The 25467-nt window shown below is 42.9% G+C and overlaps 1 protein-coding gene across 2 annotated transcripts in view; it reads left to right on the forward strand.

The window, feature by feature from the left end:
* The window catches only part of sema6bb (sema domain, transmembrane domain (TM), and cytoplasmic domain, (semaphorin) 6Bb), a 133660-nt gene that overhangs the window by 101209 nt on the left and 6984 nt on the right, over nucleotides 1–25467 (forward strand). For both annotated transcript variants that reach the window (XR_014799376.1, XM_084920502.1), the window contains exon 16: nucleotides 4124–4182. Coding sequence is in view for 1 of the 2 variants with exons in the window: in XM_084920502.1 (XP_084776628.1) it covers nucleotides 4124–4182 (59 nt within the window). In the remaining variant the exon portion in view is untranslated. The remainder of the gene's footprint in view (nucleotides 1–4123; nucleotides 4183–25467) is intronic.

Genomic DNA, 25467 nt, shown 5'->3' on the forward strand with positions numbered 1-25467 from the left:
TAACAACAAAATGAAAAGCGGATAGTGCAGGTGAAATTAAAAAAACCCATAGGAGGTTAGAAAAGAAATCATGTGCAAAATTAATTAATCGACATTGTTTCTAAAAAAAAAAAAAAAAGGAAAATATATGGTAACAAAACACTTACAGAAACAGTGTGTGTCGGGGGGTGGGGGCATTTTTAACTGGCACATTCAGGATATCGAAGCATGGTTATTATATAATAAAAAATTAGGGGAAGTTAACCCATAATCTTTATATGGTACAGTAAAAACCTGTGCAGGGATTTACTGAAACACACATAAGCATAAATCCAACTATAGTGGATGTTTGTCGATGATAAAAGTCGATGTCTGGTGTGAGCAGCTTTATCCTGTCTAAGCAGCTCTGTGAGGATCTTCAGGAATCGTTCTCCAGGCTTCTTGAAGGACATTCAAAGCTCTTCTTTGGATGTTTCTGCCTTTGGTTCTGGTCTCTGGCTGGATGGGGAGGCCAATCTGTGGGCTTCCACTGTGGGTTCTAATCCAGCCATGATTTCACTGCAGTGTCAGTGTGTTTGCGATCATACCTCAGTCTTTCTTTCTGTTTCACTTTATTAATGTCTGATGAGGCTTCGGTGAACAGTAGACGATCAGCTGGAGGTCTAGATCATCTCTCAGGTCCTGTGTCAGGTCTTTGCTGGGCATTTTTGTAGATTCAACAAAAAAAAACTGGAACAAACTGATTCTTTGCTAAGTCGTCTCTTATGTGAGGACACAACACTGGATCAGTCCTTGAGCTCGGTGCCTTTTCTCTGCTTGAATGATTCAAAGGTCAAAAAAGATCCTCAGGAACAAGGACTGGACTGAAAATAAGTGAAAAAGCAACCGAAAGAACTTCATAATATCTGAAGAACTACTGCTCAATACAACTTTATGAAGAACAGCAGCTTCTTGAATCAAAATATCCAGAAATGATGGTTAGAACTACTTCCACTAACCCTTACTGGGAAGCTGTGCTGTAACAGGGTCCACACCGTGGTCTTTATTACTTTCTCTTTAGTTACTGTATGAAGTCTTTAAACAATGATCCAAAGTACCCGTGAGAATATACAAGAAAAGAAACACTGAAAATGAAAAAGCAACAGTAAGAAGTGGGCACGCACACAGAGCCACACACACGTCTAATGTATACAAAGTGAACAACCCGCCGATTGGGAGACGCAGCCAACTGAGCACATAACATTACTCTTTATTAGGATGGCACCGCTGCAGGTTCACAGCACACTTGGACTCATTTGTCACAGTTTTTTTAGTTTTTAAAAGCAAAAATGTTTGCTGCTGCTTGACCCTTTAGCTAATTACACAATGCTGACTTCTCAAGCCAAGTTCAGCTTTCATGCACAGTCAGTGCTCTGACATGTCAGATGTAGCTGCAGTGCCATAAAACAGCGTATGTGAGAGTGATTGCTACAAACGTGCACATCTTTGTGGTAACGTACAGAAGGCGTGCTTCAAATCAACCGAGCCCCTGCTAAATGCTCACTTATATGGTGACATTTAAGGCTCAGCTGATCACATTAGGTCACGCATTGGTGTTGGATTGTAAGAATATGGCATTGATGTTAATAAGTTGTTAATAAGTTTAACATCTGGGGAAAATATTGTTATTTCTTCTCTTGCACCAGCTTTCTTTGATCTGAGGCCAGGAAACTGTTTAAGCACACAACCTTAAGGATCACTCTGGGCAGTGCCACCATGCAGACTGTTAAGCTAATGGCATGCTGGCTAAAGCTTCATATTTACTGTTGTAAGAGAGCGTTACTGATCTTCTCACTCATCTCTAAGCAGGACAGTTATTTACTGACAAACTTTAAAGGGGATCTGTTATTCTCATTTCAAGCTTTATATTCATTCTTGGACTCTGCTAGAGCAGCTTTTCATGAGTCGCACTGTGAAATGATCAGTATTTGTCTCGGGCGGGGACTGGGAGCAGCTTATCCCTAACTGCCCCTCATAAACAGAAGGTTTTTGAGTGCGGGTTGTCAGCCAGAGCTGTTTGCCTGAGATGGTCCTATTGGAAATATTCTCTCTCTTTAATACAAACAGAGCCAAGAGCAGAAAAATATTTGAAACAGTCTGAGCTTCGACTCGTGAGGATTGCGTGCACATATGCTGATCTCATCATTTAAAACTGGTTAATGGTTAATATGCACACAGTTTAGACATAATAAGCCCATTTAAATATAACTGCTGAGAAAAGTAGCTGTTGCCAGTGTGAACACATTTCAAGCCGCAAAAAAAAAATTTCTGTGGTTTTTGGCATTTTTACTTTACAGTAAAATTAAATAAATTAAATAGTGAGTTATTTAATAGGAACTGTGCTGTTTAACATAGCTTTAACATAAACACAACTTAATTTTTGTTTCCAGATTTTCTTGTAAGTTTCAAAAATGACAGCAGCAGCCCGTTACTATCATTAGTTCTCGTTTCTTTAGTTGAATCTACAAAAATGTCAAAGATCACACAGTTTAACAGACAGAGAATCATATTTTTGCACCAAAAAGGGCTGAAACTTGATGCACATCTCAGCACAGTGTGCAGTGTGTCCTTAAAAAATTGAAGTAAGTGGAGACGTGGAGGACAAACGGCCTAAAAAACTATCTGCGGGAAATGAATAGCATCTGAAAATCATGTCCATAAGAAACAAAACCTGACACAGGACCTGATAGATAATCCATGTACTGTTCACTGAAGCCTCATCAGAAATGGTCACAGTGGAAAGCAAATGGGGAGAAATGACTGATGGATTCAGATTTTTTTAACAGAGAAGGGAAAAAAATGCAAAATCTTTGGACGCAAAGATCTTTAAATATCCTTAAAAAAGCCTGGAGAATTATTCCTGAAGATCCTCACAGAGATGACAGAGAGCTGCTCAGAGAGTTCAGACTGAATAAAGGTGATCATATCAAATATTGACCATTTCTATTTTTGCTTTAAATACTGTATTTCTCATTATTTTTTCATGTTTTGATAAATCACCGCACCTATTTTTTATTTTCCTGTGAAATATAAAGAAATGCGGGTTGGCTCAAGACTTTTGCACGCTAATTTACATGTGACCAAGGAAAAATAAAGAAACATATGCACGCACGCATCATTCAGAATGAAAATGATCTGTTTTTTTAGTGATTTCATGTGTTTTTTATGCATTTCTCTTCCAGAGCTGTGCTGTTGAAAAGGGGCAAAAGTGCACTTTCGCCTATATGATACTTAAATCACTTAACTAGAGGTCTTTCCAGTCACATGAAGCCCATTATAACTGAGTTCTGAAACGCATGGAGCCTGCAGGCACGCTCTTGCATGCGCTCACACACCTACATAAACGTTCTCGCTGCGTCCGTCGCAGCTTCCCCCTCGACACGAGCCATAATCAGAAGCACTTGTGTTTGTCTCGGTGTGCACCTGGCCTGTGAGCCGTTCTCATTTCCTCTCCACTTCCTCTCTTCATCATACTCTATGTTATTGTCTGTTGAGGTTTTCATGCTCCCCTTTGGACCAAAAGGGAAATGACTTGTATAAATACAATATGTCATAGTTTTCCACAGAAATCAGTACAGTACAGTTTGAGGTTTTGCTGAATATTTCACTGATCATAAATGTGTAAAAAGTGGTAGGATGCTATGATTATGGCACATCCCCACCCTAATCTGCATATTAATGAGTGAAACACATAGTGTTGGACTGTTCCACCTCTTTAGCACTTTGCACTCCTACAGTTTGGAGTTTATATCTACAGCAAATATCTCTAATGTGAAGTCCTTTGCTGGCCTAGAAATATTTGTAATTCATTGCATTAATTAGTTTAATTATTGATGCTGCTGGCATGAGTGGTATTTTGAAATTATAATGAAGATTATTGTGGGATATTAGGCAGCTCGAGGGCTTCTTCACTTCATTTTTCTCGCCAGCCAAACAAAAAAAAAAAGAGATTTCTTAAGTGCGAGGAGCTCGTCGAGATGTACGCCCCAGTGTAACACTGAGGTAGCGCTCCCATGTCAGAACGGATCTCCGCTGTGGGCTCAGCGGCCGAGTCGCCGTGCCTCCGTGTCACCTGATTAATGACCGTGTCTCCTCTCCTCCGCAGACTGCCGTTTGAGCAAGATGTTGAACACGGGAACGTGGACCACTTGGGCGACTGTGACGGTAAGAGGAGCGATTGTGGCTCTGTGTGTTTGTGTTGCTCTGCAAACGTTCAAACAAATAGCTCTCCTGTCTTTGGCAGGCCTTACATAAGCTCGGTAAGTTCGAAGTAAACAACAACACAGTAAAAGAGAGAAAGAGCCCGGTGGTTTCAGTTTACACAGAAGACATCCTCAAATAAACCCACAATACATCCCAGTCCACCTCGGCGGTCGGCCGTATCTAACTTCTCCCCAGGCTTATCGCTCCGATCCTACACGAAGGCCTGAGAGCTGGTTAGAAAATTACAGTGTCTGTTTTAGCTAATTTTGTTCTTCTCTCTGTTTACTCTGTCCCCCTTCGTATGCTGTCTTTGCTTTGGTCTGGTAGGTTTTGTTCCATATACATGTGGTTAATTATACTCAACTCCAGTTTGGATTCCCCTTGATGTCCTCTTTTTTTCCCCCCTCTATCCATATCATTATGAAAATAGATTTGGTAACCAGCAAAGCACAATCTCTACTCTAGATACACTGAGGTTTCGGATACTCCCGTGGCACCCCTCGCTTTGATCTATGTGCTAATTTCAGTGCGTGCAAATTAATCCTTTGCTTCTGAAAGTTCCCGGAGTTCATGTGCTGTGCTCCATGAGAGAAGAACAGATAAATATTTCATAATCAGAACCTGCGTACAACTCTAATCCTGTTTCAGATGGCCCCTCCGTTTGATGCTGCTCTCTCACGTCAGGTCCTCTGACCGCCAAGCTGCGGGCGACTTCCTCTGGAGCTGATGACAGAACAAAGTTAGCCTTCAGGTTTTGACTTCACCAAGCCCAAGTGTGCGACTTACAGAATGTGTGGAGGACCCTAGTCAAAGTAGTGGTCACATACCTAAACAGTAGGGGTGCAATGATACACGAAATTCACGGTTCGGTTCGGTTCGATACTTTGGTGTCACGGTTCGATACTTTTTCGATACAAAAAAATGTTCATGCCTTTTTAATTTTTCATTTATTAAAATTATAAATATATATTTTAACTCAAAAGTACAGTTTTTAAATTTAATGTTGCTGAAACAACAAAATAATAATAAAAAAAATCTATCTGATCGAGAAATCACTCATCTTTGGAAAAGAGAGTTTATTACAGAGAAATGGCTCTTTCCAAAATAAAAGCTATACTATACGCTTCTTCTGCGCTATATTCTCAGCAGCATATTAAACATATCAGGTCCCCATAAGGAGAATCATGTGCTAACGGCTGTCTAAATGACTCGGGTAAAGTTTGTAGCATGCGTGCTTGTTATTTTTGTCTGCTTCCACTTGTCTTTGCACTAGGATGATGTCGGCGTAAATGTGCAGTCATATTCGTTGTGTTCCCACTAGTGCTGTCAGCGTTAATCTCGTTAAAATGACGTTAACGCCATAACGCCACAAATCTCCCTTAACGAGTTACCGCGGATCGCCCCGTGCGTGGGGCTGGACAGCGTCAACACGTTAACAAGCTAACTGCGCTAACGCACTAGTTCCCACCAATGTAACTGAGCATTGCGTGGCACATCCGACATTGTTTTACTTTTGTCCATGACACGCTTACCATCAGGGTCATACTTCACATGAAAACCAAAATAATTCCAAACGCCAGATCTGAATGAGGGTGGGGGAGGTTCAGTTTCGGGTAGCGTTGAGGCAGTGACCATGTTGCAACAAGCTTAACTTCTGTCTTGCTAGCTTGCGCTGCGCTCAGTGGATCTGTGCTCGACAGTGCAGCCTGGGCAGAGTAGTAGAACGCAGATCCCCTGAGAGCTCAACACAGACAGCATCGTCAGAAGAAAAGTTGATAAAATAAATTTAAAATATTGTATTGTTCGATACATATGCGTACCGAACCGAAAGCACTGTATCGAACGGTTCAATACCGATACGAGTATCGTTGCACCCCTACTAAACAGATAGCAGGGTGTGTTATATCAGACACAGAGTAATTAAAGAATCTCAGGGTTTTTTTGGTTATTAACACATCTGTGATTGCCAAAAAGTATAATGATCTGGACAGACCGACAGCCTATCCAAGCAAAGAAACCTTAAACAGATTTTAATGTATTTCTACTTTACATTAAAATAACATCTTGGTTCTTTATCAAAGCTGCTGCTCTGCACAGCCATCGTTGTCCGCTGCAGATCTGACGAGCGAAAAAAATCCTGCAAATGAAGAATAAGCGCTCACATTCATTTGGTTCTCGCACTAATAAAAATTATAAACTAGATGAAAAATGGTAATTTTAATTAAATTGCACAATTTCTACCATGTGGAGATTTAGCTTGAGCAACTATACGGCTTAATTAAAAGCAAAACTTCTCTATCATTACTGGTGTGCTACGCTGGTGGGTGAGAGATGAACACAATCACACGGGTGTATTAGTTGGCTAATGGGGCGTTTTACAAGCTGCGGTCTGGGATCCCGGTTTTGATGTTATGTTTACGGGTTTCGTGCGAGGTCTCGGGGTCAGAGGGGTCAGGCTGAGACTGGCTGACATGTTGAAGGTGCTGCTGCAAAGAGATTTCATAGAGCAGCACAGACTGACGGTGCATTAGCTGGTCCTCTGTGGTTGATCTCATTTACAACTTGCAGTTGGCTATCGTGCTTAAATATTGTGGCACATTGAAGCAGGAAACTTATTTGAGATCATGACAAAAGAGGCCAAGTGATCATATGAAAACAATTAATCTTCACCGATGTAAGATTTTCTCTCTTTGAAGTCACGCATTCCAGAAATACCTCTTCAAAATAAAGGGCTCATATTTACACAGTCATTTCAGTCATTATGAGTCATTCGTATCCATTTAAGGGGACCGATTATCCTCGTTTCCAGCTCCATGTTGTTATTATTGGATCCTACTAGAGCAGCTTTGCACAATTCGCAGTTTGATGCCATTTCCGTCGTTATGACTCATTCATATCCAATTAAAAGGACCTGTTATGGTTATTTCCAGCTCCGTGCTTTTATTATTGGACTCTACTCGACCAGCTTTCACAGTTTGATTGATTATTGATTAGATTACACCACTAGGTTTATATCTGGGACTCTCCACCATTTGACCTTAGAACTGAAGAAGCTTCTCGGATGAGAGGTGAAACGTCTTCAAGTAAACTTAAAGAAGTCCAGACGCTTTTCTTTGCAAGCTCCTTTGACTACGATGACCTGGATGACTGAGAACCTTCACAGACAGATTAGATTACATACTCTACTTTTACTCTCCTTTTAAAGCCTTTAAGACCTCCCTTTCAGACAGATTTCTTCTGATTGGCTGCCCCTCGGAAGCAACTCCCAGCTGGAGCTATATAATGAGGAAAGGCACATTAAAAACTCGTGTCTATGATTCTGGACTTTAACATGGCAAATAAGCGTGCTTGGCCCTTTAAGTTGGCCACAGAGTCGACAGAGAGAGTTAATTTATGAATTTATCATATGTACACGGAGATGAAAGCGTGCAGTATCTGCTGGTCTTGGAGCTCCGCCACATAAAGATGTACCGTCCTGTTCTCCGGTCCTGCCTTTGAGGAATTTCCGAGCTCTGAGGCACGTTTTGGTCCCACATCTGATCCCGTCGTGAAATATGGCCGAGCTGAGCTCAGCTGACAGAGGCGTGCTCCGCCGGTGCGAAGTGACCGGGCACTGCTGGGCCGACATGGCGGGAACGTGACCCGGCATCTATCTGACAGCTGCCACCGACGCTCAGGCTGCACTTTGTCTCAGCGGGCGTGATGAACTCGGTGCCGCGCTCTATCCTTTCATCATATCTCTTTTATTTGACACTTTCATTGTCTCTGATACGGTTGCTTTCCTCTGTGTTTCCTGTTCGTGGTTAATGCCGAGTCCATCTCTCTTTGTCTTTCTGTAAGACAAAGACTCTTTCCGTCATCTGCAAATGTAATATTCAGTCAGAGGAAGACGGAGAGCCGCGGCTTCAGCAGGCCTGCTATAAAAAACTGTCACTGACACCGTTAAGACTTTGAAAACAGAGTGCACATCCTCACTCCGTGTGCCTGTCAGCATTCCTCTGCATTTTTATGTATATAGGACACGCGCTGTATATGCATGTGCTTGCAGCCACACAGACTCCTTGGAGGCCCGGAACGGTGGAACAGACAGAAGCCTTTTGGTTGCTGAATATTTCATATCTCTATATTGGACTCATTCCACCTGTCTGTACCTTGACCAAGCAGATGAGAGGTGAGATATGGTCTGGCCTATCTATGTCTCTTTAAGGGAATTCAGCAAACTCGTTTTTTGCTCTCTCTCTTTGGCTTCTCTTCTCTTCTTGAAGATGAGTCACTTTCTGTAGCTGCATGTCTAACAACATTTTCCCTGTCGCTTCCAGCCACAGTTCAGATTTCATATTTTCACCGTTAAAAACAGAAATTACGAAATAATAAATGAAGCCATGCGATGATTAACAGGAGAGGACATAAGAGAAAGGAATATCGAATCTTCGCCTCTTCCTCTAAACAGCCGGATACCTTCCCCGCGGCAGGTAACATGTTTTCATCGTAACAATTTAAGAAGTTTAAAAGCAAAAGTCCTCTTTGATAGAACGGCTGTCGGTGACAATCTGAACGCATTACGTCTTCGCTCTGCCTCGCTCTTTCAGGATTCTGGTGTTATCTCGCCGCTGGCATCTGAGCCTCCTCGTTGTTTCCTTTCTTTCAATTTTTCCAGACATTTTCTCTGAAATATTTTCCATTGCTGTAAATGTTTGGAACCGAATTACTGAATAAAATCAAAACTGCCTGCTTGGCTAGACACCGCCAGTGAAACTGGAGGTGAGAAAGTATGTTGCTATTTGTATTTCATAATTGGCTGAACCGACCCATTAAGGTTATAATGGTCATATTCAAATTATGCTCGTTTTGTTTTGCTATTAATTTATGGCACCGTTGCTTTTGCTTCCTGTGCTTCAGCGCTCCTGCGACCGGGAGTTCCACGTGCCTGGCTGCATTTCTGTCATTTTTCTTTCTTCCCCCAGACTGAAACGACACGCTTCTCTGTGATTAGTTCTAGTTTGCACAAGTTAGCGCTGCAGACTTTTCAACGTCTGGATTTTATTCATGTGGCAGGGACGCTGTCATCGTGGGTCGGGTTCAGGTTAACCTTTCACTGCCAGTGCTACTCCTGATGGGGAAGGTTGTGAGTCACAAGCCATGGAGATTTTGACAGAATGGGATGAAAACTACCAGAAAATGTGGATGGGAGCGACATGAAAGACTCGGAAATTACTTACATTTGGGAGAAGGAGGTGAAAGATGATTCTCATGTGGGAGAATATGAATAACAGTCTAACAGGAAACGTGTGGGTCAAAAAATGTGTGGACGCATTCCCCCTTAAAGCTTTGACAATCATTGGAACAGGGAAAGGATTTTACGAGTTTAGCTTCCATGCATGTGCTTTGTATGTTCTTGGTGAGGAAGTTGGGAAAGTAAACTGTGTTTGTCCTTCACACGCTGAGCAGTAAACCTGCAGCCCGTCAAGGGTAGGTTGGTTATATTCATGATTTAAGGGGATATTATGCTAGTTTTGTTCTTCCGAGCCATTTATTGTGCCATAGTCTGCGGTCCTCTACTGCTTCAGTGCCTCTCCTCTAACTCTTCTCCCTCTGGTCTCTGTAAGTGCTGCACTGATTTCAGAGCAGCATTGTCGTCAGACCTCAAAGAGAGATGGATGGACGGCCTTACTTAGAGCCCAGCTAACTGCCTCCCCTTTCTCCTTAACCAGAGAGGAGCAGTTGCTGGAAGGAGAATCGATTTTCATCTCTTCGCTGGCTGATGGCAGTCGAATAGATATCAAGGGTGATTCTGCAAGGGGAAAGGAATGGGGCTGAGAGCAGCACAGATGGGGGGGTGGGGGAGCTGGGTAAATCAGATCAAGGAGTGGAGAGTAGAGCAAAAAGAATGAGTAAGGGATTGAGAGATCATAGGAAGAAGGCAAACTTTGAGGATGGAAAGGGTGAAACAGTTCAGGGGATCAGAAGCACAGAGTCATAAGGGTGAATATAGAAAAGAAGCAGAGTGATGGGGAGAGGGGACAGAAATAGTCTGGTTATAGGAGGAGGAGATGCAGCAGCGGTAATCACGTAGGAAATTGAGAAAAGAAGAGGGTGAGGGTAGATGAAAGCCGTGAGAATGGAGGCCGGAGCAGGGAAAGGAAGGAGCATCTTTTTTTTTGCGGAGCTTGGTCGGCCCGGTGTGACAAATGGACTGAGAGCACCACGGGCGTCTCCTGCGTCACGCAGCTGTCGCTGGCCTCTTCGGCGGGCTTGTGCCGCGGCGACGTAAACCACCTGCCTCGTATCCTCCTGATCTTTTCTTTTCACACATCACAGAGGAGCTGTCCTTCTCCTTTCCTCACGCAAGCATCCACGTCTTTACTTTGCTTCTTTCAGATTAGTCCATCTGTCATGAAAGTCAATGAAATGAGGATAATGTCTCTCACAGCATCACTGAAGGAATTTCTTTCTGCAGTGTCAGGAGCGTGAGATCAGTTTCTTAATGGGAAACGGTGAGGAAGTTGAGCGTAGCTCAGGATATTGACTTGTGGTTATGTATGGCTCTCTGTGCATTTATTAGAAACAAAATCCCTCCTCCACACACACGCACGCACCCCAAATATTAGTATGTAGAGACATGCTGTTGCTCTAAACCCGCTTTGATCAAAGCAGACTTTGGAAGCACAGCATTTAATTGAGACGGTGTGTTGTGGGAGGGACACTTTGATGAAATAGATGAGGTCAGAGAAATATCTGGATTCAATTATTCACGTGTGTGTGTGTGTGTGTGTGTGTGTGTGTGTGTGTGTGTGTGTACAGGGCATGTGTGCTAAGGCAAGTCTATTAATCTATAAGCTCTATTTTCTCTTGTGCAGGCACTTCATTGTTGCTCTCTAATCTCTCTCATACAAACTAACATACAGCACAAACACTGCGATGGTGAAGCTGTGATCTGTACACATGCAGCAGTTTCGAGGCTCTAATGCAGCAGTGGGCAATTTCCCAGGGGGCCACAGTGCTGTGAAAATAATTGCCCACCCCTGCTCTTATAAATACATGCACAAACATAATATACATTTTAATTTAATAAAATACTGTCTGTGACTTCATGTTGATTTTAGGAGACCTTCTCTTGCTCATGTGATTGAAAAGATGCAACCATCACGTAGCAGTAATATTGACATGACATGAATATTGACAGGGGCGTCTGCTGCGCAGTGAATAATACCCATAGTCAGGTCAGCAGTGTCAGTACATTCATCAGTTATTAAATAATTCTGACACAACTCCAGCATGGAATTAAATAAATGTATTTTTCATTCCATCCTGGAGACACAGACTTTTCAGTCCGTTTCTGTCTTTAAAGCAATTTTGGTCCATAAAACAAACAAACAGTCACAATGTGGCGGGCAATCTGTGATAATACGATGATTAACTTAATGATAAATCTGCAAAAATCACTTTGTTGCCATCTACACGTGCAGACTAACCATTAACTACTCACATTCCAGCCACAATCTCAGAGATATTAAACGGAAATTCAGGAATTCCTCTACAAACTGTGATGTGAGGATTTAACTGCAAAATGACAAACACGCTCAGCAGCCTTTCTTTCACATAGGAATACAAGCAGTTCGGTCAACTCTACTGCAAAGAGCCACGTCGCAGACTGTCAGCAATCTGTCTCCATTTAAAAGTTAGACAGCAATTATTTAAAAACCTCCAGCCTGTCTGAGAAGACTGCAGTCAGTCTGAGACAGGCTGCCTCCCACCAGGCGAGCTGGGGAATCGCCCCGAGGTCAGAAGCGGTCGCAGGGAGGTTTCCTTCTTTTTTCTTACTAGCTAGGGTCACAGGAGAGCTGGAGCCGATCCCAGCAGATGCTGACAGAGACGCGAGGTTCCCCCTGGAGTCCTCGCAAGTCCATCACAGGATTATTTATTAAGTACTAAATAAAAATATTTGGGCTGCTGATGCACAGAATGCTCTTCCTGGCCTCAGAGGAAATTTACATGACTTGCCATAATTAAGGTTGCCGTTACTACATGTGCTGATATTGTATTCTGCCTTTTAATAAGCCCTTAATGTCTTCTTCAGCTTATTTGCTTTAGTGTGCCATGTGAGAACTGCGTTTGTACCTCTGGTCTCTAAAACTGCACATATAAGTTGTGCAGAGTGTCTGCACTTATGGTTCTGCTTGCAGGAACACCGTCATTAATATCTGCGGGCGAGCAGTTGTGTGCCCTCCAATTTAGAAGGCTCTTCACAGTGGACGTCTCAGCAAGCGTGACAAACTGCAGCTGGATTTATGCTGGATTTAATTTTAATGATGTTTGAGCAGAACATACTCTGTTGACAGAAACCCCCAAACTACCTCTGAAACGCTCGAGTGTTTTGTGTGTGTGTGTGTGTGTGTGAGGGAGATGAGAATGTGTGAACACGCGTGTGACAGGTAATATAAGCCACTTCTGTAAACAGCGTAATGAGTCAGATTTGATTAAAGTGTCGACAGACGCCACATATGTCAGATCCACTTGCGACAGGCTCTCGCAACGTGTCGATTGGTCGGCTTCAGTTTTTCCAGGTCGTAACCTTTGCTGACAGGCCAATCGGTTACAGCATAAACACGGGCTAAATGGTACGTCAGTACGCCAGCTTCGGTCTTTTAATTTACCGTGAGGGCATCTTAATTCTAAAAGAAAGATTCTCGGATCCACATCATTTTTGGGATCCTGCGAAATCTTCGGCCTTCGAGCCTCCGGCAGCAGTAATCTAAACACTGCCTCATTTTACTTTGTTGTTTGCAAGCCTTTTGAGGATAGAGTCAAATTGTGTTTGTGCAGACACCTCATCAGCTGAAGTCAACTCTGTTAAACTAGTCATCAGACGGGATTCAGAGGCGATGTGTGGGTGTTTGTGGGGCCGGAGCCGCCGAGACGTCAGATTCCCTCCTCGTTCCGTTACAGCACTTTTCTCACATCTCTGTTTTCCCTCTGCTGATAATAACAGAGTCGGTTTTCCAACAAACGCCTGCATCCAAAGTGACACACAAACAATCAGAGTCGCACATACGCATTCGGCACCCGTTTTTGCTGTGAACTCACTCAGCTGTAATGACATAGCTAGTGTTGCCACAGCGTAGCTACAGATGGAAGCAATTATGGTGCTGTGAAAATATTTCCTGAAGAAAGGCAGTGTTTTGACTGGTGGAACAGCGGGATGCAGTCACTCAGTAATTGAGGTCCGCTAAAACATCAATGAGGCGAAGGCAGATTGGAGATCCCTTGTTGTGGCGTCATGTTCGAGTGGATGACGATCACCGCAGAGCTAGGAAGGGCTCGTGCTTTTTGTCTGCTGCTTGGAACGCTGTTACGAGCTTTGTTTAGGAAGGAAAACGTGTTGCCAAATTTACAGCCGCGGCCTCATTTCATTCCATCCTAATTATTGCACTTTGGAGGGGGCCTCGGCTGAGGTTTGGGCAGCGGGGCTGATAAAGCCAACAGAGTTCTTTGTATTTAAAGGGCAGCCGGTTAAAACACAGGATCCTAAGTTTGCTGATGATAAATGTGTTGCCCTGCAGTCTGAACCCATCCAGAGGCAGAGAAAGAAAGAGAGTTTTTTTTTTTCCTTTTTGGTTTGATGCTATCCCCTTTCAGAGGCAAGGCAGAGAGCTTTCAGAAACCTTCATACCACCTTCCTCCAATCCTAACTCTCTTCTATCACTCCTGCAAGTCACACACAAGGGCAGGGAGCGAGAGTGAGGGGAAGCGGAGATGGAGGAAGCGCAGCGTGTAACTGCGCATCCCCAGACACCAGCTTGTGCTCTAGCTCTCACATCTTTCCCACCCCGAGGAGCTTCTGAGAGGCTTGAAGAACAGAGCCGATCCCCTCGGTGAATACTGAGGTTTAGGCTGATGAAATACGAGGACCTCACACCATTTACCAACTGACATGTGTAAGTGTGTGTTTGGGCGGTGAAATAGCGTCTGGTGTGTGTCGTTTTTCAGTGTGGATTTTTTTTTTAAAGAGCTCTAAGAAGATAAGAATAGTAGCTTCAGCCTTTGGAAAGCTCGGCGAGGTGCAAGGACTCCTGAAGGTTTTCGCCTCTTTCATCTGACTTCTTCCTCCGAGTCCTCTTGGCTTGCATCGCATCTCGCTCTCCATAGCAGGTTCCTCACAGAGAGCACTAAAAAACACATGGGAACCCGCTGACCCCTCAGAGAGCCTCAGATCTGGGCTGATTGATGTTTTCTGTGTGTGTGTGTGTGTGTGTGTAGCCTCATGACCGTCACATATGTAAATCAAAAGCATTTATTGGAGGGAAAAATGTCGCATATATTGTAATTAAAATATGGTATTACAACATAGTGTCTGCAGAATATTTCAGTGGCCTTCGATCGGTGCTATGTATACACAGCGTGAACATTTCTGATGTTATGTTTGTGTTTTTCTTGGATTTGTCAAAATCAGATGAATCCATGAATCCTCCCTTAGTTATGCTGCAATAGGTGTAGGCTGCTTGGGGATTCCCATGATGCACCGGGTGTTTCTTCTTCACTCACTGTGTTTATACACCTCTCTGCATTGAATCATTAGTTATTATTAATCTCTGGCTGTCTTCCACAGTGTGTATTATTGTTGGGCGTTTCTCTGTATTATTGTTGGGTCTTTATCTTATAATATTCAGGAAGTCCATGATTTGAGAATTTGGCGCGATCTAAATAAAATAAGCTCCACTTGATGGTGTTACTACATTGTCAGTCGGAGCTGATCAGCAGACTTCGTCCCTCTATTGTTTTTGTTCTTGTAATGCAAGAAAAACTGTGATTTTTTTCTCCCAAGCTTCAATCGTTATTTGCTAATGAATAATTAAAGGCCTCCTATGAATCAGTAAATCCTAAAATAGTCCCTTTTAGGTGATCATTTGTTTTAAATGTTTATTAAGCACAAAAAGGGTTTGGGGAAAAAAAACCTGTGCCCCGTTTAAAAATCTCGACTCTATGAATAATTAAATATTTTCATGAAAATATTTAAACTTTACAGAAGTCGAATGAACACGTGCAGGCTTCCACATCGCTCCTCGTCTCAGATGAATGTCGGATCCAGCCGGGCTTCCTTTTTTATGTCACGCAGTCATCTTGTACATGTAAGTGTTAAAGTCAGATCCTAGGTGAGCTCAAAGAAACTTTCCTCCTTCGGCAGATGAAAGTAAAAACTGCTTTCTGGTGTCAAACTCTGCACGTGTGTCATTCTGCACACTGAAGCTCAAACATCTGACACAAAGAAGTGAAAGGAAAGCACTGTTTTTGAGGAGAGAGGGACTCATTTCCAGAAAAAAAATACATTTTTCAATGTATTCAATCAAATAAAACAACGCGATGAACAGTCTGACAAAGAAAAAAGAAATATTTAATATTTCTTTTAACTGATTGTAGTGCGCTTAATGAGATCAACTGTAGTGCAGTTAAATTGCCTCGAATGTTTCGTCAGTGGAATAAAACAAAAACAATGCTTTTGTGTTTTAGTTGCAGTAAAATAAGAGCATACTCAGTACTTCTACTTTTACTTTGATTACATTTTGTGCCTTATATTTAGGTACAGACCCTTTAGCGTGCACATTTACTTCAGAATGAGTGTGGGGCGATGGTTTGTGATGGTGAGCGTCCTGGTTTGCATGAGCCGGGTGCCAGCCTCAAACAGAGGTGATACATTTGTATGAACAGCAAAATATAGATGGGGTGTGAGGTGACCCTATGCTTTGCACAAGAGCACACGAGCGTACGCTTCACTTTGTCTCCGTCTGCTGAAATAAACAGCGGGCTGCGTGCTGTTTGAGAAATCTGAACTGGTCCGGCGCCGCGTCCTGAAAGTCCTGCAGTGTGACAACCAGAGTGCTGTAACTACTCTGCTCTCACAGCTCTGGGGATTGTTTTTGTGTCACTCTGACGAAAATCGACCATGGTGAGTCCCCTACATCAAACAACACTTTCCCTCCTTTTTGAAACACATCAATAACACTGCTGTGTTTTTTTCACGCTCCCCCAGCACCCCGTTTTTACTTTCACTTCATTGGTGTTTCTCTTCCCTCTGACACTCGCACACCTCTTCTTTGTCACATCTCTCGGCCTCCATTCCTCTTTCCGTCCTTCCTCTACTCACCATCCGTCACCCTCTTCCTATCTTGTTAACCCCGGAGTTTGTTGCGGCACTCCGGTATTGATCAGTCTAAAGTCTCTGTAGTCCGGGGTCCTGACAGGCGCCGTGATTCTGAGTGATCATTCAGCTCTGGAAGTATTCTGGCGGTGTCCAGTTGCGGTGCCGTGGGCCTGTGTCACGGCCGAGAAATTTCATTAAAGGCCACCTGTAAATTAACACAAGAGACGAGCGGCTGCACGTATACGGAGAAAGCAGCTTCTGTCAGCCGCCCGCCTTGACGTGAGGCCTGATGGTTTAATCATTTTGTTAAACCTTCATAAATTTGTATGTGGAAAGATTCCAACACTTCAGCTCTGGTGGTGTTAACATAAGAAAAACAATGTGGCGTGTGTTTTCAGCTGGTGGGTATATAGCACACACAGACGTGATATATGGACGTAGCATGTGAGAAAGATTAAGTTGAATTGCCTGCTTCATGATTTAGGAATGAGAGACGTGAACCCTCTGGGCAGATTGTTAGACTAATTCTGTGCGGACCTGCTCTCCAATTTATTGCCTGCGACAAGTTTGTGAATATTTATTATTGCTCTCAATAGTGCACGTTTGGCTTTGCACCTAAAATGAGAATATCAATTACCAAACGAAAGCACAGCCAGCGCTGTATAGCACCCCTATATAGAGGGAAATAGTAAAAAGCTACATCCTACTGAGGAAAACACGCATGCATGTTTGCACACGTGCACTCTCGTGCACACGAGAAGCTCTGCAAAACAATTTATTTCACCACAGTGTCCGCCACAGCCCAGTTGCTTTGTTTGGATTGGATGCAGCTGAAACTGCTAACAGATTCTCTCTTGTTAAACTGCCTTTCGCTAAAAGGTTGACCAGATTTGGAGAACAAGGTCTGCTGATCTAATCGAATAAAGAATGAGGAATAGCAACATGTGTGCGTAGGCTGTGAAAAAAACATTTATGAGAATGGAGAAGAAAAAAATTCTGTAGCATTTGATTACACGCCCCCCCCGATGATTTTAACACACGTTGTTGCCCAAAGCAACTCCAGACTTACCTCATTTACCCCTAGCAGAGTTTTCTATAAGGACAAAGAAGGAAGCCAAACGAGGGTGAGTTAAAAACGTAGATACACGGGATAGAAATAGCGGGATGGAAAAGAGGAATGTATAGGCAGCAAGGTCTGTAATTATGCAGTCATCACTGAAAGCCTTGACTCTAAATCAGCCAAAAGTCTGATGTGCCCTCGCTAATAAACCCAGAATCTATTAACAGTGTGTTTTTTGGTGGAGATTTTATGGAATTTTAATTACAAACACATGGGTGGTGTGCATAAATGTTTTAACATATTGATCAGCCGAGTGAGCGTCTCAGCGGCCCTCGGGAGCCAAGGTTGGGGTTTTTATTTCTTTATCTTTTTTGTGCGAGAGAGTTGTGCACAAGTCCCCAGCAGCTTTCTTTAAGCCGCGCTCTGAAAACGCTGTCAGGGACAGACTGTAAATGGTTTCACAGTCATCCCGAGAGTAAACAGGGTTTATGAGCAAGCAAGGTTTAGTCCAAGTAAGGAGCTGGGCTTCTTTTTAAAGCCTTTCAATTCTTTCCCAGTTTGCTGCCTGGCTTGAACACACATTGGTGTTAGTTTCACAGCTCACAGCATGAGGTGCACTGCGTTTGTGTGCGTGAAACAGAAGTAGAGGAGGTAGTGGAGGTAATAGGTAAGTTATGTAGTGTATCTGTTAAGAGAAAAGTAAAAGGAGTAAGACGGCAGGAAGGAGTACGTGCTAAAAACAAGAAACGAAACAGCGCCTGCAGTCTCTTCAACAGAGGAGAAGGAGACGAGGATAATGAGTAAAATCACTGAGCCATGGGTGCAGGCACAGCGCGCACTTACTTATTAACTCACACATATTCATACATCTATACATACTTATTCACACTACAGTGCACGTGCTTTGCCACGTGAAATCCCACCGTCACTGCGTGCATAAACACATTAACATTATGCATAGAAATGGTGGATTCCAGAGATGAAAGCCCCTCAGATCACCGGCTGTACGCTGACACAGTCGTAACCTATCAAGCTCAGAAGTGTGCGCTCGTGGCATCGACAGGTCCACCGGGAAGCTGTGAAGTCTCTTTGTTCTGTTTTGATGTGCTGTATTTCTAAAACATGGATTCTGGCTCTCAAACCGCATAAAAGTTCCCCTGCTTGCCTTTTGATTAAGGAACTTATCGAACTGTAGCAACCTCAAATAGTTTGCAAATTAATTTGTTAGCATCTAAAATGGCTAACGCTAGCGGATTAATCGAAACCGGTTTGAGTCATGATGCTGGCGGGAACACCAAAAACTTAACACTTCATAGTTTTATTCAAAATCTAAAACTAAATTTTCAGTCTGGTTTGTTTTAGCAAACATTTCAATTTCATTTCTGTGATACGAAGAATGCGCACACGCCCCGGCTAGCACCCCATCCTCACTAGCTGCGTGTGCTACATCTCACAGTTGTAAATAGTTAAAACAGCGGGTGAGGTTTCCTTCTGTGTTTTTAGAGGCCATCTGAATCAAATCATATCTTAAAAAGCTCATTTCAGCTGCTCGAATCGTGTTTTTCTTTCTTCCTCAATCGTCAAACTCCATTCAGAAGTCCAGCGTAATAAACTGCTGTAAAAACAACAGCGTTTTTTTTCTTTGTCGAGTGCAAAGGCGCGTGGGAATGTTATCTGGTCGTTAAGTGATGATGTGACGAATCCTACTTCCGGGCCTAAAGTAGTCTGCGTTTAATATGGCTTTTGTGTTGTTAACATGTTTAATGTTTTGTATTTTCTTATATTTAATCTCAAAAAGCTCCTAAAACAGTCAGTGATCACTGTTGACCTCCCTCGGCTTTTATTACCGCTAATCATTTATTTAAGCTCAGTTTTTAAAACCTTAGGTTGTAACTACAGCCCAGCCCATGCAGCAGTATATGAATGACTAACCTCGTATTGTGGATGGATTATCTCAGTTGTTCTCCTGGCTGAAGTTTGGTCGTTTTACAGCATCCTGCCATGCGATTACATTTGTTCCTGACCACCGAGAACACTCATGTTAACTTTTATCGAGTGGAAAAAAAGTTAGCTTGTTTATATTATGCTAACATAGCTGTGTCGCTAGCGGTCACGTAGCACATCATTATATACCAGCTAGCCAAACTTCAGTAACCCTACAAACGTCACTGCTGTTTAGTTTTCTGTCTTCATTTATGTTGGAAGTGATAACAGAGCTGTACGTTTTAATTTGTTTCCAAAACCCCGCAGTCAGGACATGCTATATTGTATTTAGATAGAAGCTAGCGAGCTAACTTCCTGCTAACTTCTAACTCCGTTAAATGTCATGAATTCCGTTTTCATGGATGCCTGGATGTTAAACTCAATTGTTACACCTGGTAGAGCAGAACGCTGATCATTTTATTATTATTTTATTAAAGATGAAAGACTTTAGACAGTTTTTCAACTCTCAGTAATGCCATAGTGATCGTTTCATATATGGACCTGCAGCAGAGTTTTGGCCCAGACACGGCTAGTGTCGTCAGACTTAACGACCGGATAGAGACGGACAGATTTACATCCCGGGTCTCCAAAAAACCCAGTTTCAACATCGCTGAAAGGTGTTTTATTTTGTTAAATAATAACTACGGGAAATAAAGATCACAGTGATTTAGTGATCATTAAAATGTGTTCAGAATTTGCAAACTGATGATGATTCAGTTCATAAATCACGGCACGTTGCTCTCCCCTTCATAAGCTGCATTTATAGCTTTATATGTATCAGACTACGGCACAGAAATGAGAACAAATCAGTGGCATAAGAACAGTCAGCTGCTTAGACTCGTGTAAACTGCCTTTAAAACACATGTTGTGTAGATCACAGGACACCGACGGGAGCTGTGGCTGTAGATAACAGTGGGCACGCTGCAAGATAACAGTTTAACGCCAGTAAATCTTTCAGCGATTGTCTGAACTCGTGTTTTTCTGGAGGTCACTGCCGTGTTCCCAGTTTTTGCAGTCATTACAGTATCATCATAACCTACAGAAACCACGGCCAAATCTGCCAGAACAATAAGACTCAGTACATGTGATAAACAGGGATTATGCCTTGGCTGCACTTCTCTAATCATAATCATCATCACCGATGGTGGGTCGAAAATAATTTTCCTTCCCTTGGTCTCATTCACACACGTTCACAAGGCCTTTGTTGAAAGCGGCGCCAAACTGCGATTCTGGAGCGAGCAGATACCGAGTCTTCTGCCAGAGCTCTAATCAAGGCAAATGTTGAACAACTGGCACGGCTAGCAGGGCTTTTCAATAATTTCCTTTACTCGCTTTCTAAATGCGGGGAGGTAGAAATGAGAGCGGAGGACAAGTACGAGCGATTATTGGTAGGCACAGAAATTTAGCGTAACCGCGTCTGTCGCACTGCAGAAGTAACAGAAACTTTGACACTCGAATATAAAATGAGATTTTACTGGAGCAACTTTGATTTGAAAGTATGTGAATAAAAGTTTCCTTACTTCTCTTTTGAGTTCGAAGCTATTACTCCCATCATGCCGCCACCCCCGGTGATCAAAGGAGCGGTGGGTAGGAGAGAGAAATTGAGAAAGGATTAACGACTAACAAGCGGATAGGAGGGAGGGCAGGACGGCGCCGCGTGAAGGAACGGATGACTGCGGGTTAGAGACAAAGACGGCGAAATACCAGAGAAACTCTGATTTTCTTTGTGCTTTTGATTTTGACAGTTAGGCGGTATAAAAGTATTTTTGAGCAAATATCTTATCAGTGTTGCTTTCATCAACAGGGAACAACATCTCTCTGCTCTCTCCTCTGCGCTCCCTCCTCGGTCGTATTTCGCTTTTGTGGTCACCTCTTTAATCCCCTCTCCCTTTTTTTTTTTTATTAGCCTTGTCCTCCCTCTCATCTTTGCCCCCTCTTTTGTCTCATGTCCTCTCTTCTCCTCCCACTTTCTTTCCTTTTTTTCCCCTTTTTTAGCATACATACTGTAAAATCGCTCTCCTCTCCCTTCTTCTCATTGTTACGCTGTAATTGGAGCTGGAAGCCCGGAGACAAGCAGCTCAGTGTTCGTCAGGCTGACAGGCAGGCCTGTTGGCTTCTATTAAGGTTTAATAAGTGAGCAGGATTGGAGAAGAGAAGGAGCCGAGATGAGGAAGGAGCGCGCGAGCAGTAGTTTCTGCTGTCACCCCAAGGATGCGGGGAAACCTGCCTGCTGTCACAGAAACGCACACTACCCAATCGCTCTGCTTTCTGCATGCTCTCTTTATCATCGTAATCCTTTTCCAGCTTATTCCCACTGGCTAAAGATTTCCTCTCGATGTCAAGCATCCAAGAAAGACATAAGTGGGGGATAAAAGAAGCTGGCAAAAAATAATTAACATATCTAAGTGTCCATGTCAAAGAGAGAGAGAGCAAGAGAGTTGGGGTGCCATGATTGCTGTGACACACACACACACGTACAGCAATAATAAACACACTTGTCAGAAACGTGCCCCTGCATGAAGCTGACAGCAGCATTATTGCAGCCATGCAGAATTTAATCTAAAGTGTCACACAGCAAGCCTGGACCACAGCCGAGGTACACGTTAAAGAAGCATCTGAAACCTCTGCATCCGAGTGCGCTGCAAACAATTCCAGATGTTGCGAGCGTGGGAGAGGAGATTTGTGGCGGTTATTGCCTCGTTCTGAATTTTTCTGCGGTCGCAGAACTTCATTTTCGTTTACAAACTCATCAGGACTCGAGGGATTATTAAAGAAAAAATCCAACCCTAGATACGTGCAATACCTGACTTTTCAAACTCCTCAAGCCTCTGTGTGTGTGTGTGTGTGTGTAGGAGTAGAGCAGAGGGAATATGGTAGTAACTTCCTGCCTCTGTGTTGCATCTGTGCCTCAAAAATGTCCATTTTCCTGAAGAGAGGAACAATAATGTAACTAAAGCTGACAAGCTCTCCGAGCTGAATATCGGCCAAAAACATGGAAATAAATACAGCAATAATCAGCCTGTGTTTAGGCTGCGCGACCAAAGATGCCAACAATATGTTCAAGGAGAGAAGAAGTCCCAGTGAACAAACGCCAAATTCAGTCCAAACATGGAAGAGCATGGGTGCTTAAATGAATACACAAAGACTGTGCTGGTTAGCCTGCGTAACCACGAGCTGGCTGTGTTTTGATATGCTCTGAGATCTCAATTATGAGCTGCCATCTGTGTTCAGAGCAATTTTGAGATATTAGGCAATCAACTTTTTACATCCCGTTGGGCAAAATCCTAAATAAGCCTAAATACACGGTCAAATAAACACTTTCCAATGCATAGCATGAACCACATGTGAAGACCTGCTGCGGGAGAACAAACTTATTCTTTTTTCCATACGTGTTAATATTCAGAGGCTGTGATGAAGTGATTGGGGAAAAAAATGGGAACGTGGGGAGGAGGGATTGTTGAATCAACCAAAAGCAGAAATGAAAGACAAATACAGATCGCATTACGCTCTAAGGCTGACACGATCCCGCTGATCTCGGCTTATTGAGGAACATTTGTGTGATGCTGAACCGAACTGAACTGTGTATGTGTCACATAATTAGCAGGCTGTAACTAAAGCCTGTGTCCACGTGTTTCACTGAGCTCAGCGGATTGGTGATAAAGCACTAATTAGTGATGAAAAGGACATTGATTGACCAACAAGGCCACTTGATTAATGGCAGGATTCAATCAATGGAAATTGCAAACTTGTGAGTGTATGAGCTCACATCGATGGCGTCCGCAATCTATTGTCCAAGCTCTAACATTTAATTGTTAGTGACAAGGGATGGATGAATGATTAAGTGCAGTTGTGCCCATTGTCACCTCAGCTCTGTGGGGTGCAGTCATGCTTTAAGGCAGAGACGTCAAACTCGTTTTACATCGTAGGCCACACGCAGCCCACTCAATGAAACTCCCATTTCAAAAAACATTTCTATCATTTAATGACAGAATAATCTATTAACCTGATTACTTTGGTGTAGCATGAACGGTCGTGTTCAAAGTCCTTATCAGTAAAAAGAAATGTGTAATACAATTAGAAGTCCAAAATTTATGACTCCCTTCACGTTTTCCAAAGCTGTCCAGAGGAGCTTTATTGGAGTCTCTGCTAGGCCAATTCTGGCCCCAGATGTTTGACACCCCTGCTTTAAGTAGGATGGGTGGTGTGAGGAGGTGGCAGCTGCTCCAACGCTGCTGGCTGTGGGTAAACCAAGCCTCCTCCTTGAGCCTGGCTCTGCTGGAGGTTTCTTCCTATTAAAAGGGAGTTTTTCCTTTCCACTATCCCCAAAGCGCTCGCTCATAGGGGGTCGTATGATTGTTGGCACAGACAGACAGAATGAAGGGCAGGATGGAAATGTGAGTTGTAATATTCCTGTTATTGGGTCAAAATACGCAAAAATATTTTGTCTGCCTCACATGAGCTTTTTGTTAAATAGCAAATATTGACACGTCAAACTAAGACGGAGAGCCTGATAAATATAACAGCTATCAGCATTTCCTCACAAAGAAGAAGAGCTTCAAGTTGGCAGAAAGTTTTTCCATTGTTAATTTAGTTTTTAATGCTCAGTGATCGTAAAATGTTCTTAAGACGTGGCTGAACCCAAAGAGTTTGAGGATTTTGTTGGCAGAAAAGTAAATAAGCTGCAAGTAAAGTCCAGCGAGTTCCACAAAAGGTCAAACCCGAAGTATTACAACACCTAACACTGAAATTATCTGAGAAAAACTAAGTGGTTTTTCAATTAATTTATTCCTTGAACGAGAAATTATTAATATTTTTGTTATAAAACACGAAGCTGTTATTTAATTATTATTAAACCCATTTGTCTTCAAATTTTGACATTTTTTAATAAAATTAAAAAAAAACTTTATGAAGTTACTTCAAGATGAAGCTGCAGATTTGTCTGCTGGAGACGGCGTCCTTGTTTTTATCCAGCCCCTTCACACAGGAAGTAACAGTCAGGTTGTCTAATATTATTTTTAATTTAATTTGGAGTTTTATCATTTTCTGCCTGCTTGTTACGGCTTCAGTGATGTTTGCAGGCTAAACTGGTAAATGTTTATTGGATATTTGTGGCATTTATGGGAAATTTCTTGAGGGGAAAGCGTAATTTTTCTTTTTAAACTCAGTTTATTTTGATTGTGGTTTCCTCTTCGGGGCTGTTGATACACCTGCTGTGTGTTTTTCTGATTACAGATGCTTGGTTGTGATCATAAAAAAAAATGTTCTGATGGTAAAGTCGTGGCTTCCTGTTCCTGTCGAGTCCCAGCAGAGAGAGATTGGCTTCAGGGGGGTCCGTATTTACAGCGGATACAATCTGCCCTCGGAAAAGTCTCATTTAAGCTGAAAATAGAGCTTCTGTTTACCTGAACGTTTTACTGCCTGTGCGTGATAAGACGCTGGTTCGTGCTTCCCGGCTCGTGGGGCGTGATGTCTCATTTTATGTATTGTCGATAGATTTCCTAAACAGGTTTTTATATATATGCGAGTTGGCCACAGTGTCAGGTTGTCCTGAGTGAAAGACCCAAAGATCAGCTAAATTTGTGAGTCACTGCTGTTGGTGTTGAGTTAAACAGTTTGTGTGTCAGCTCAATGTCCAGTCCACAAATGGCCAGATGTCGCCACGCAGGATTTCTTGGTGCTGCGTTTGGTTGGACAAAAAGTTCTGAATCATTTTTAGGCGAGTAAAGAGTCAAAGTTTTTACCCTTTTTAATCCAGCCGAGAGCGGCGTGGCCGTTCGGCCGCCTCTCACAGCGTCTTAGCTCCCATTCCCCTGCTTTAATGCCAATGTGTAGCATAACACCAAACGAGACAAAGCCACGGGCCACTTTAATTAAGCACCAGGCTGTCTCGTGCTGGAGTGTTTGAACCACAACCGGCACCATTAAAAATGAATATCTCTGTTAATAAAAGTATGTTTGTTTAAAAACACAACAGTCCCGTTTCCCTCGTGTTCATTATTCCTCCCGTTCTCTGCCCCGCTTTGTGCTCAACAACTTGTGAGTAAGTGGCTCCCACTGTCTATTAATG

Source organism: Perissodus microlepis, chromosome 23 (assembly GCF_051167445.1).
Source record: "Perissodus microlepis isolate ML-2025 ecotype Zambia chromosome 23, ASM5116744v1, whole genome shotgun sequence".
NCBI classification, from domain to species: Eukaryota; Metazoa; Chordata; class Actinopteri; order Cichliformes; family Cichlidae; genus Perissodus; species Perissodus microlepis.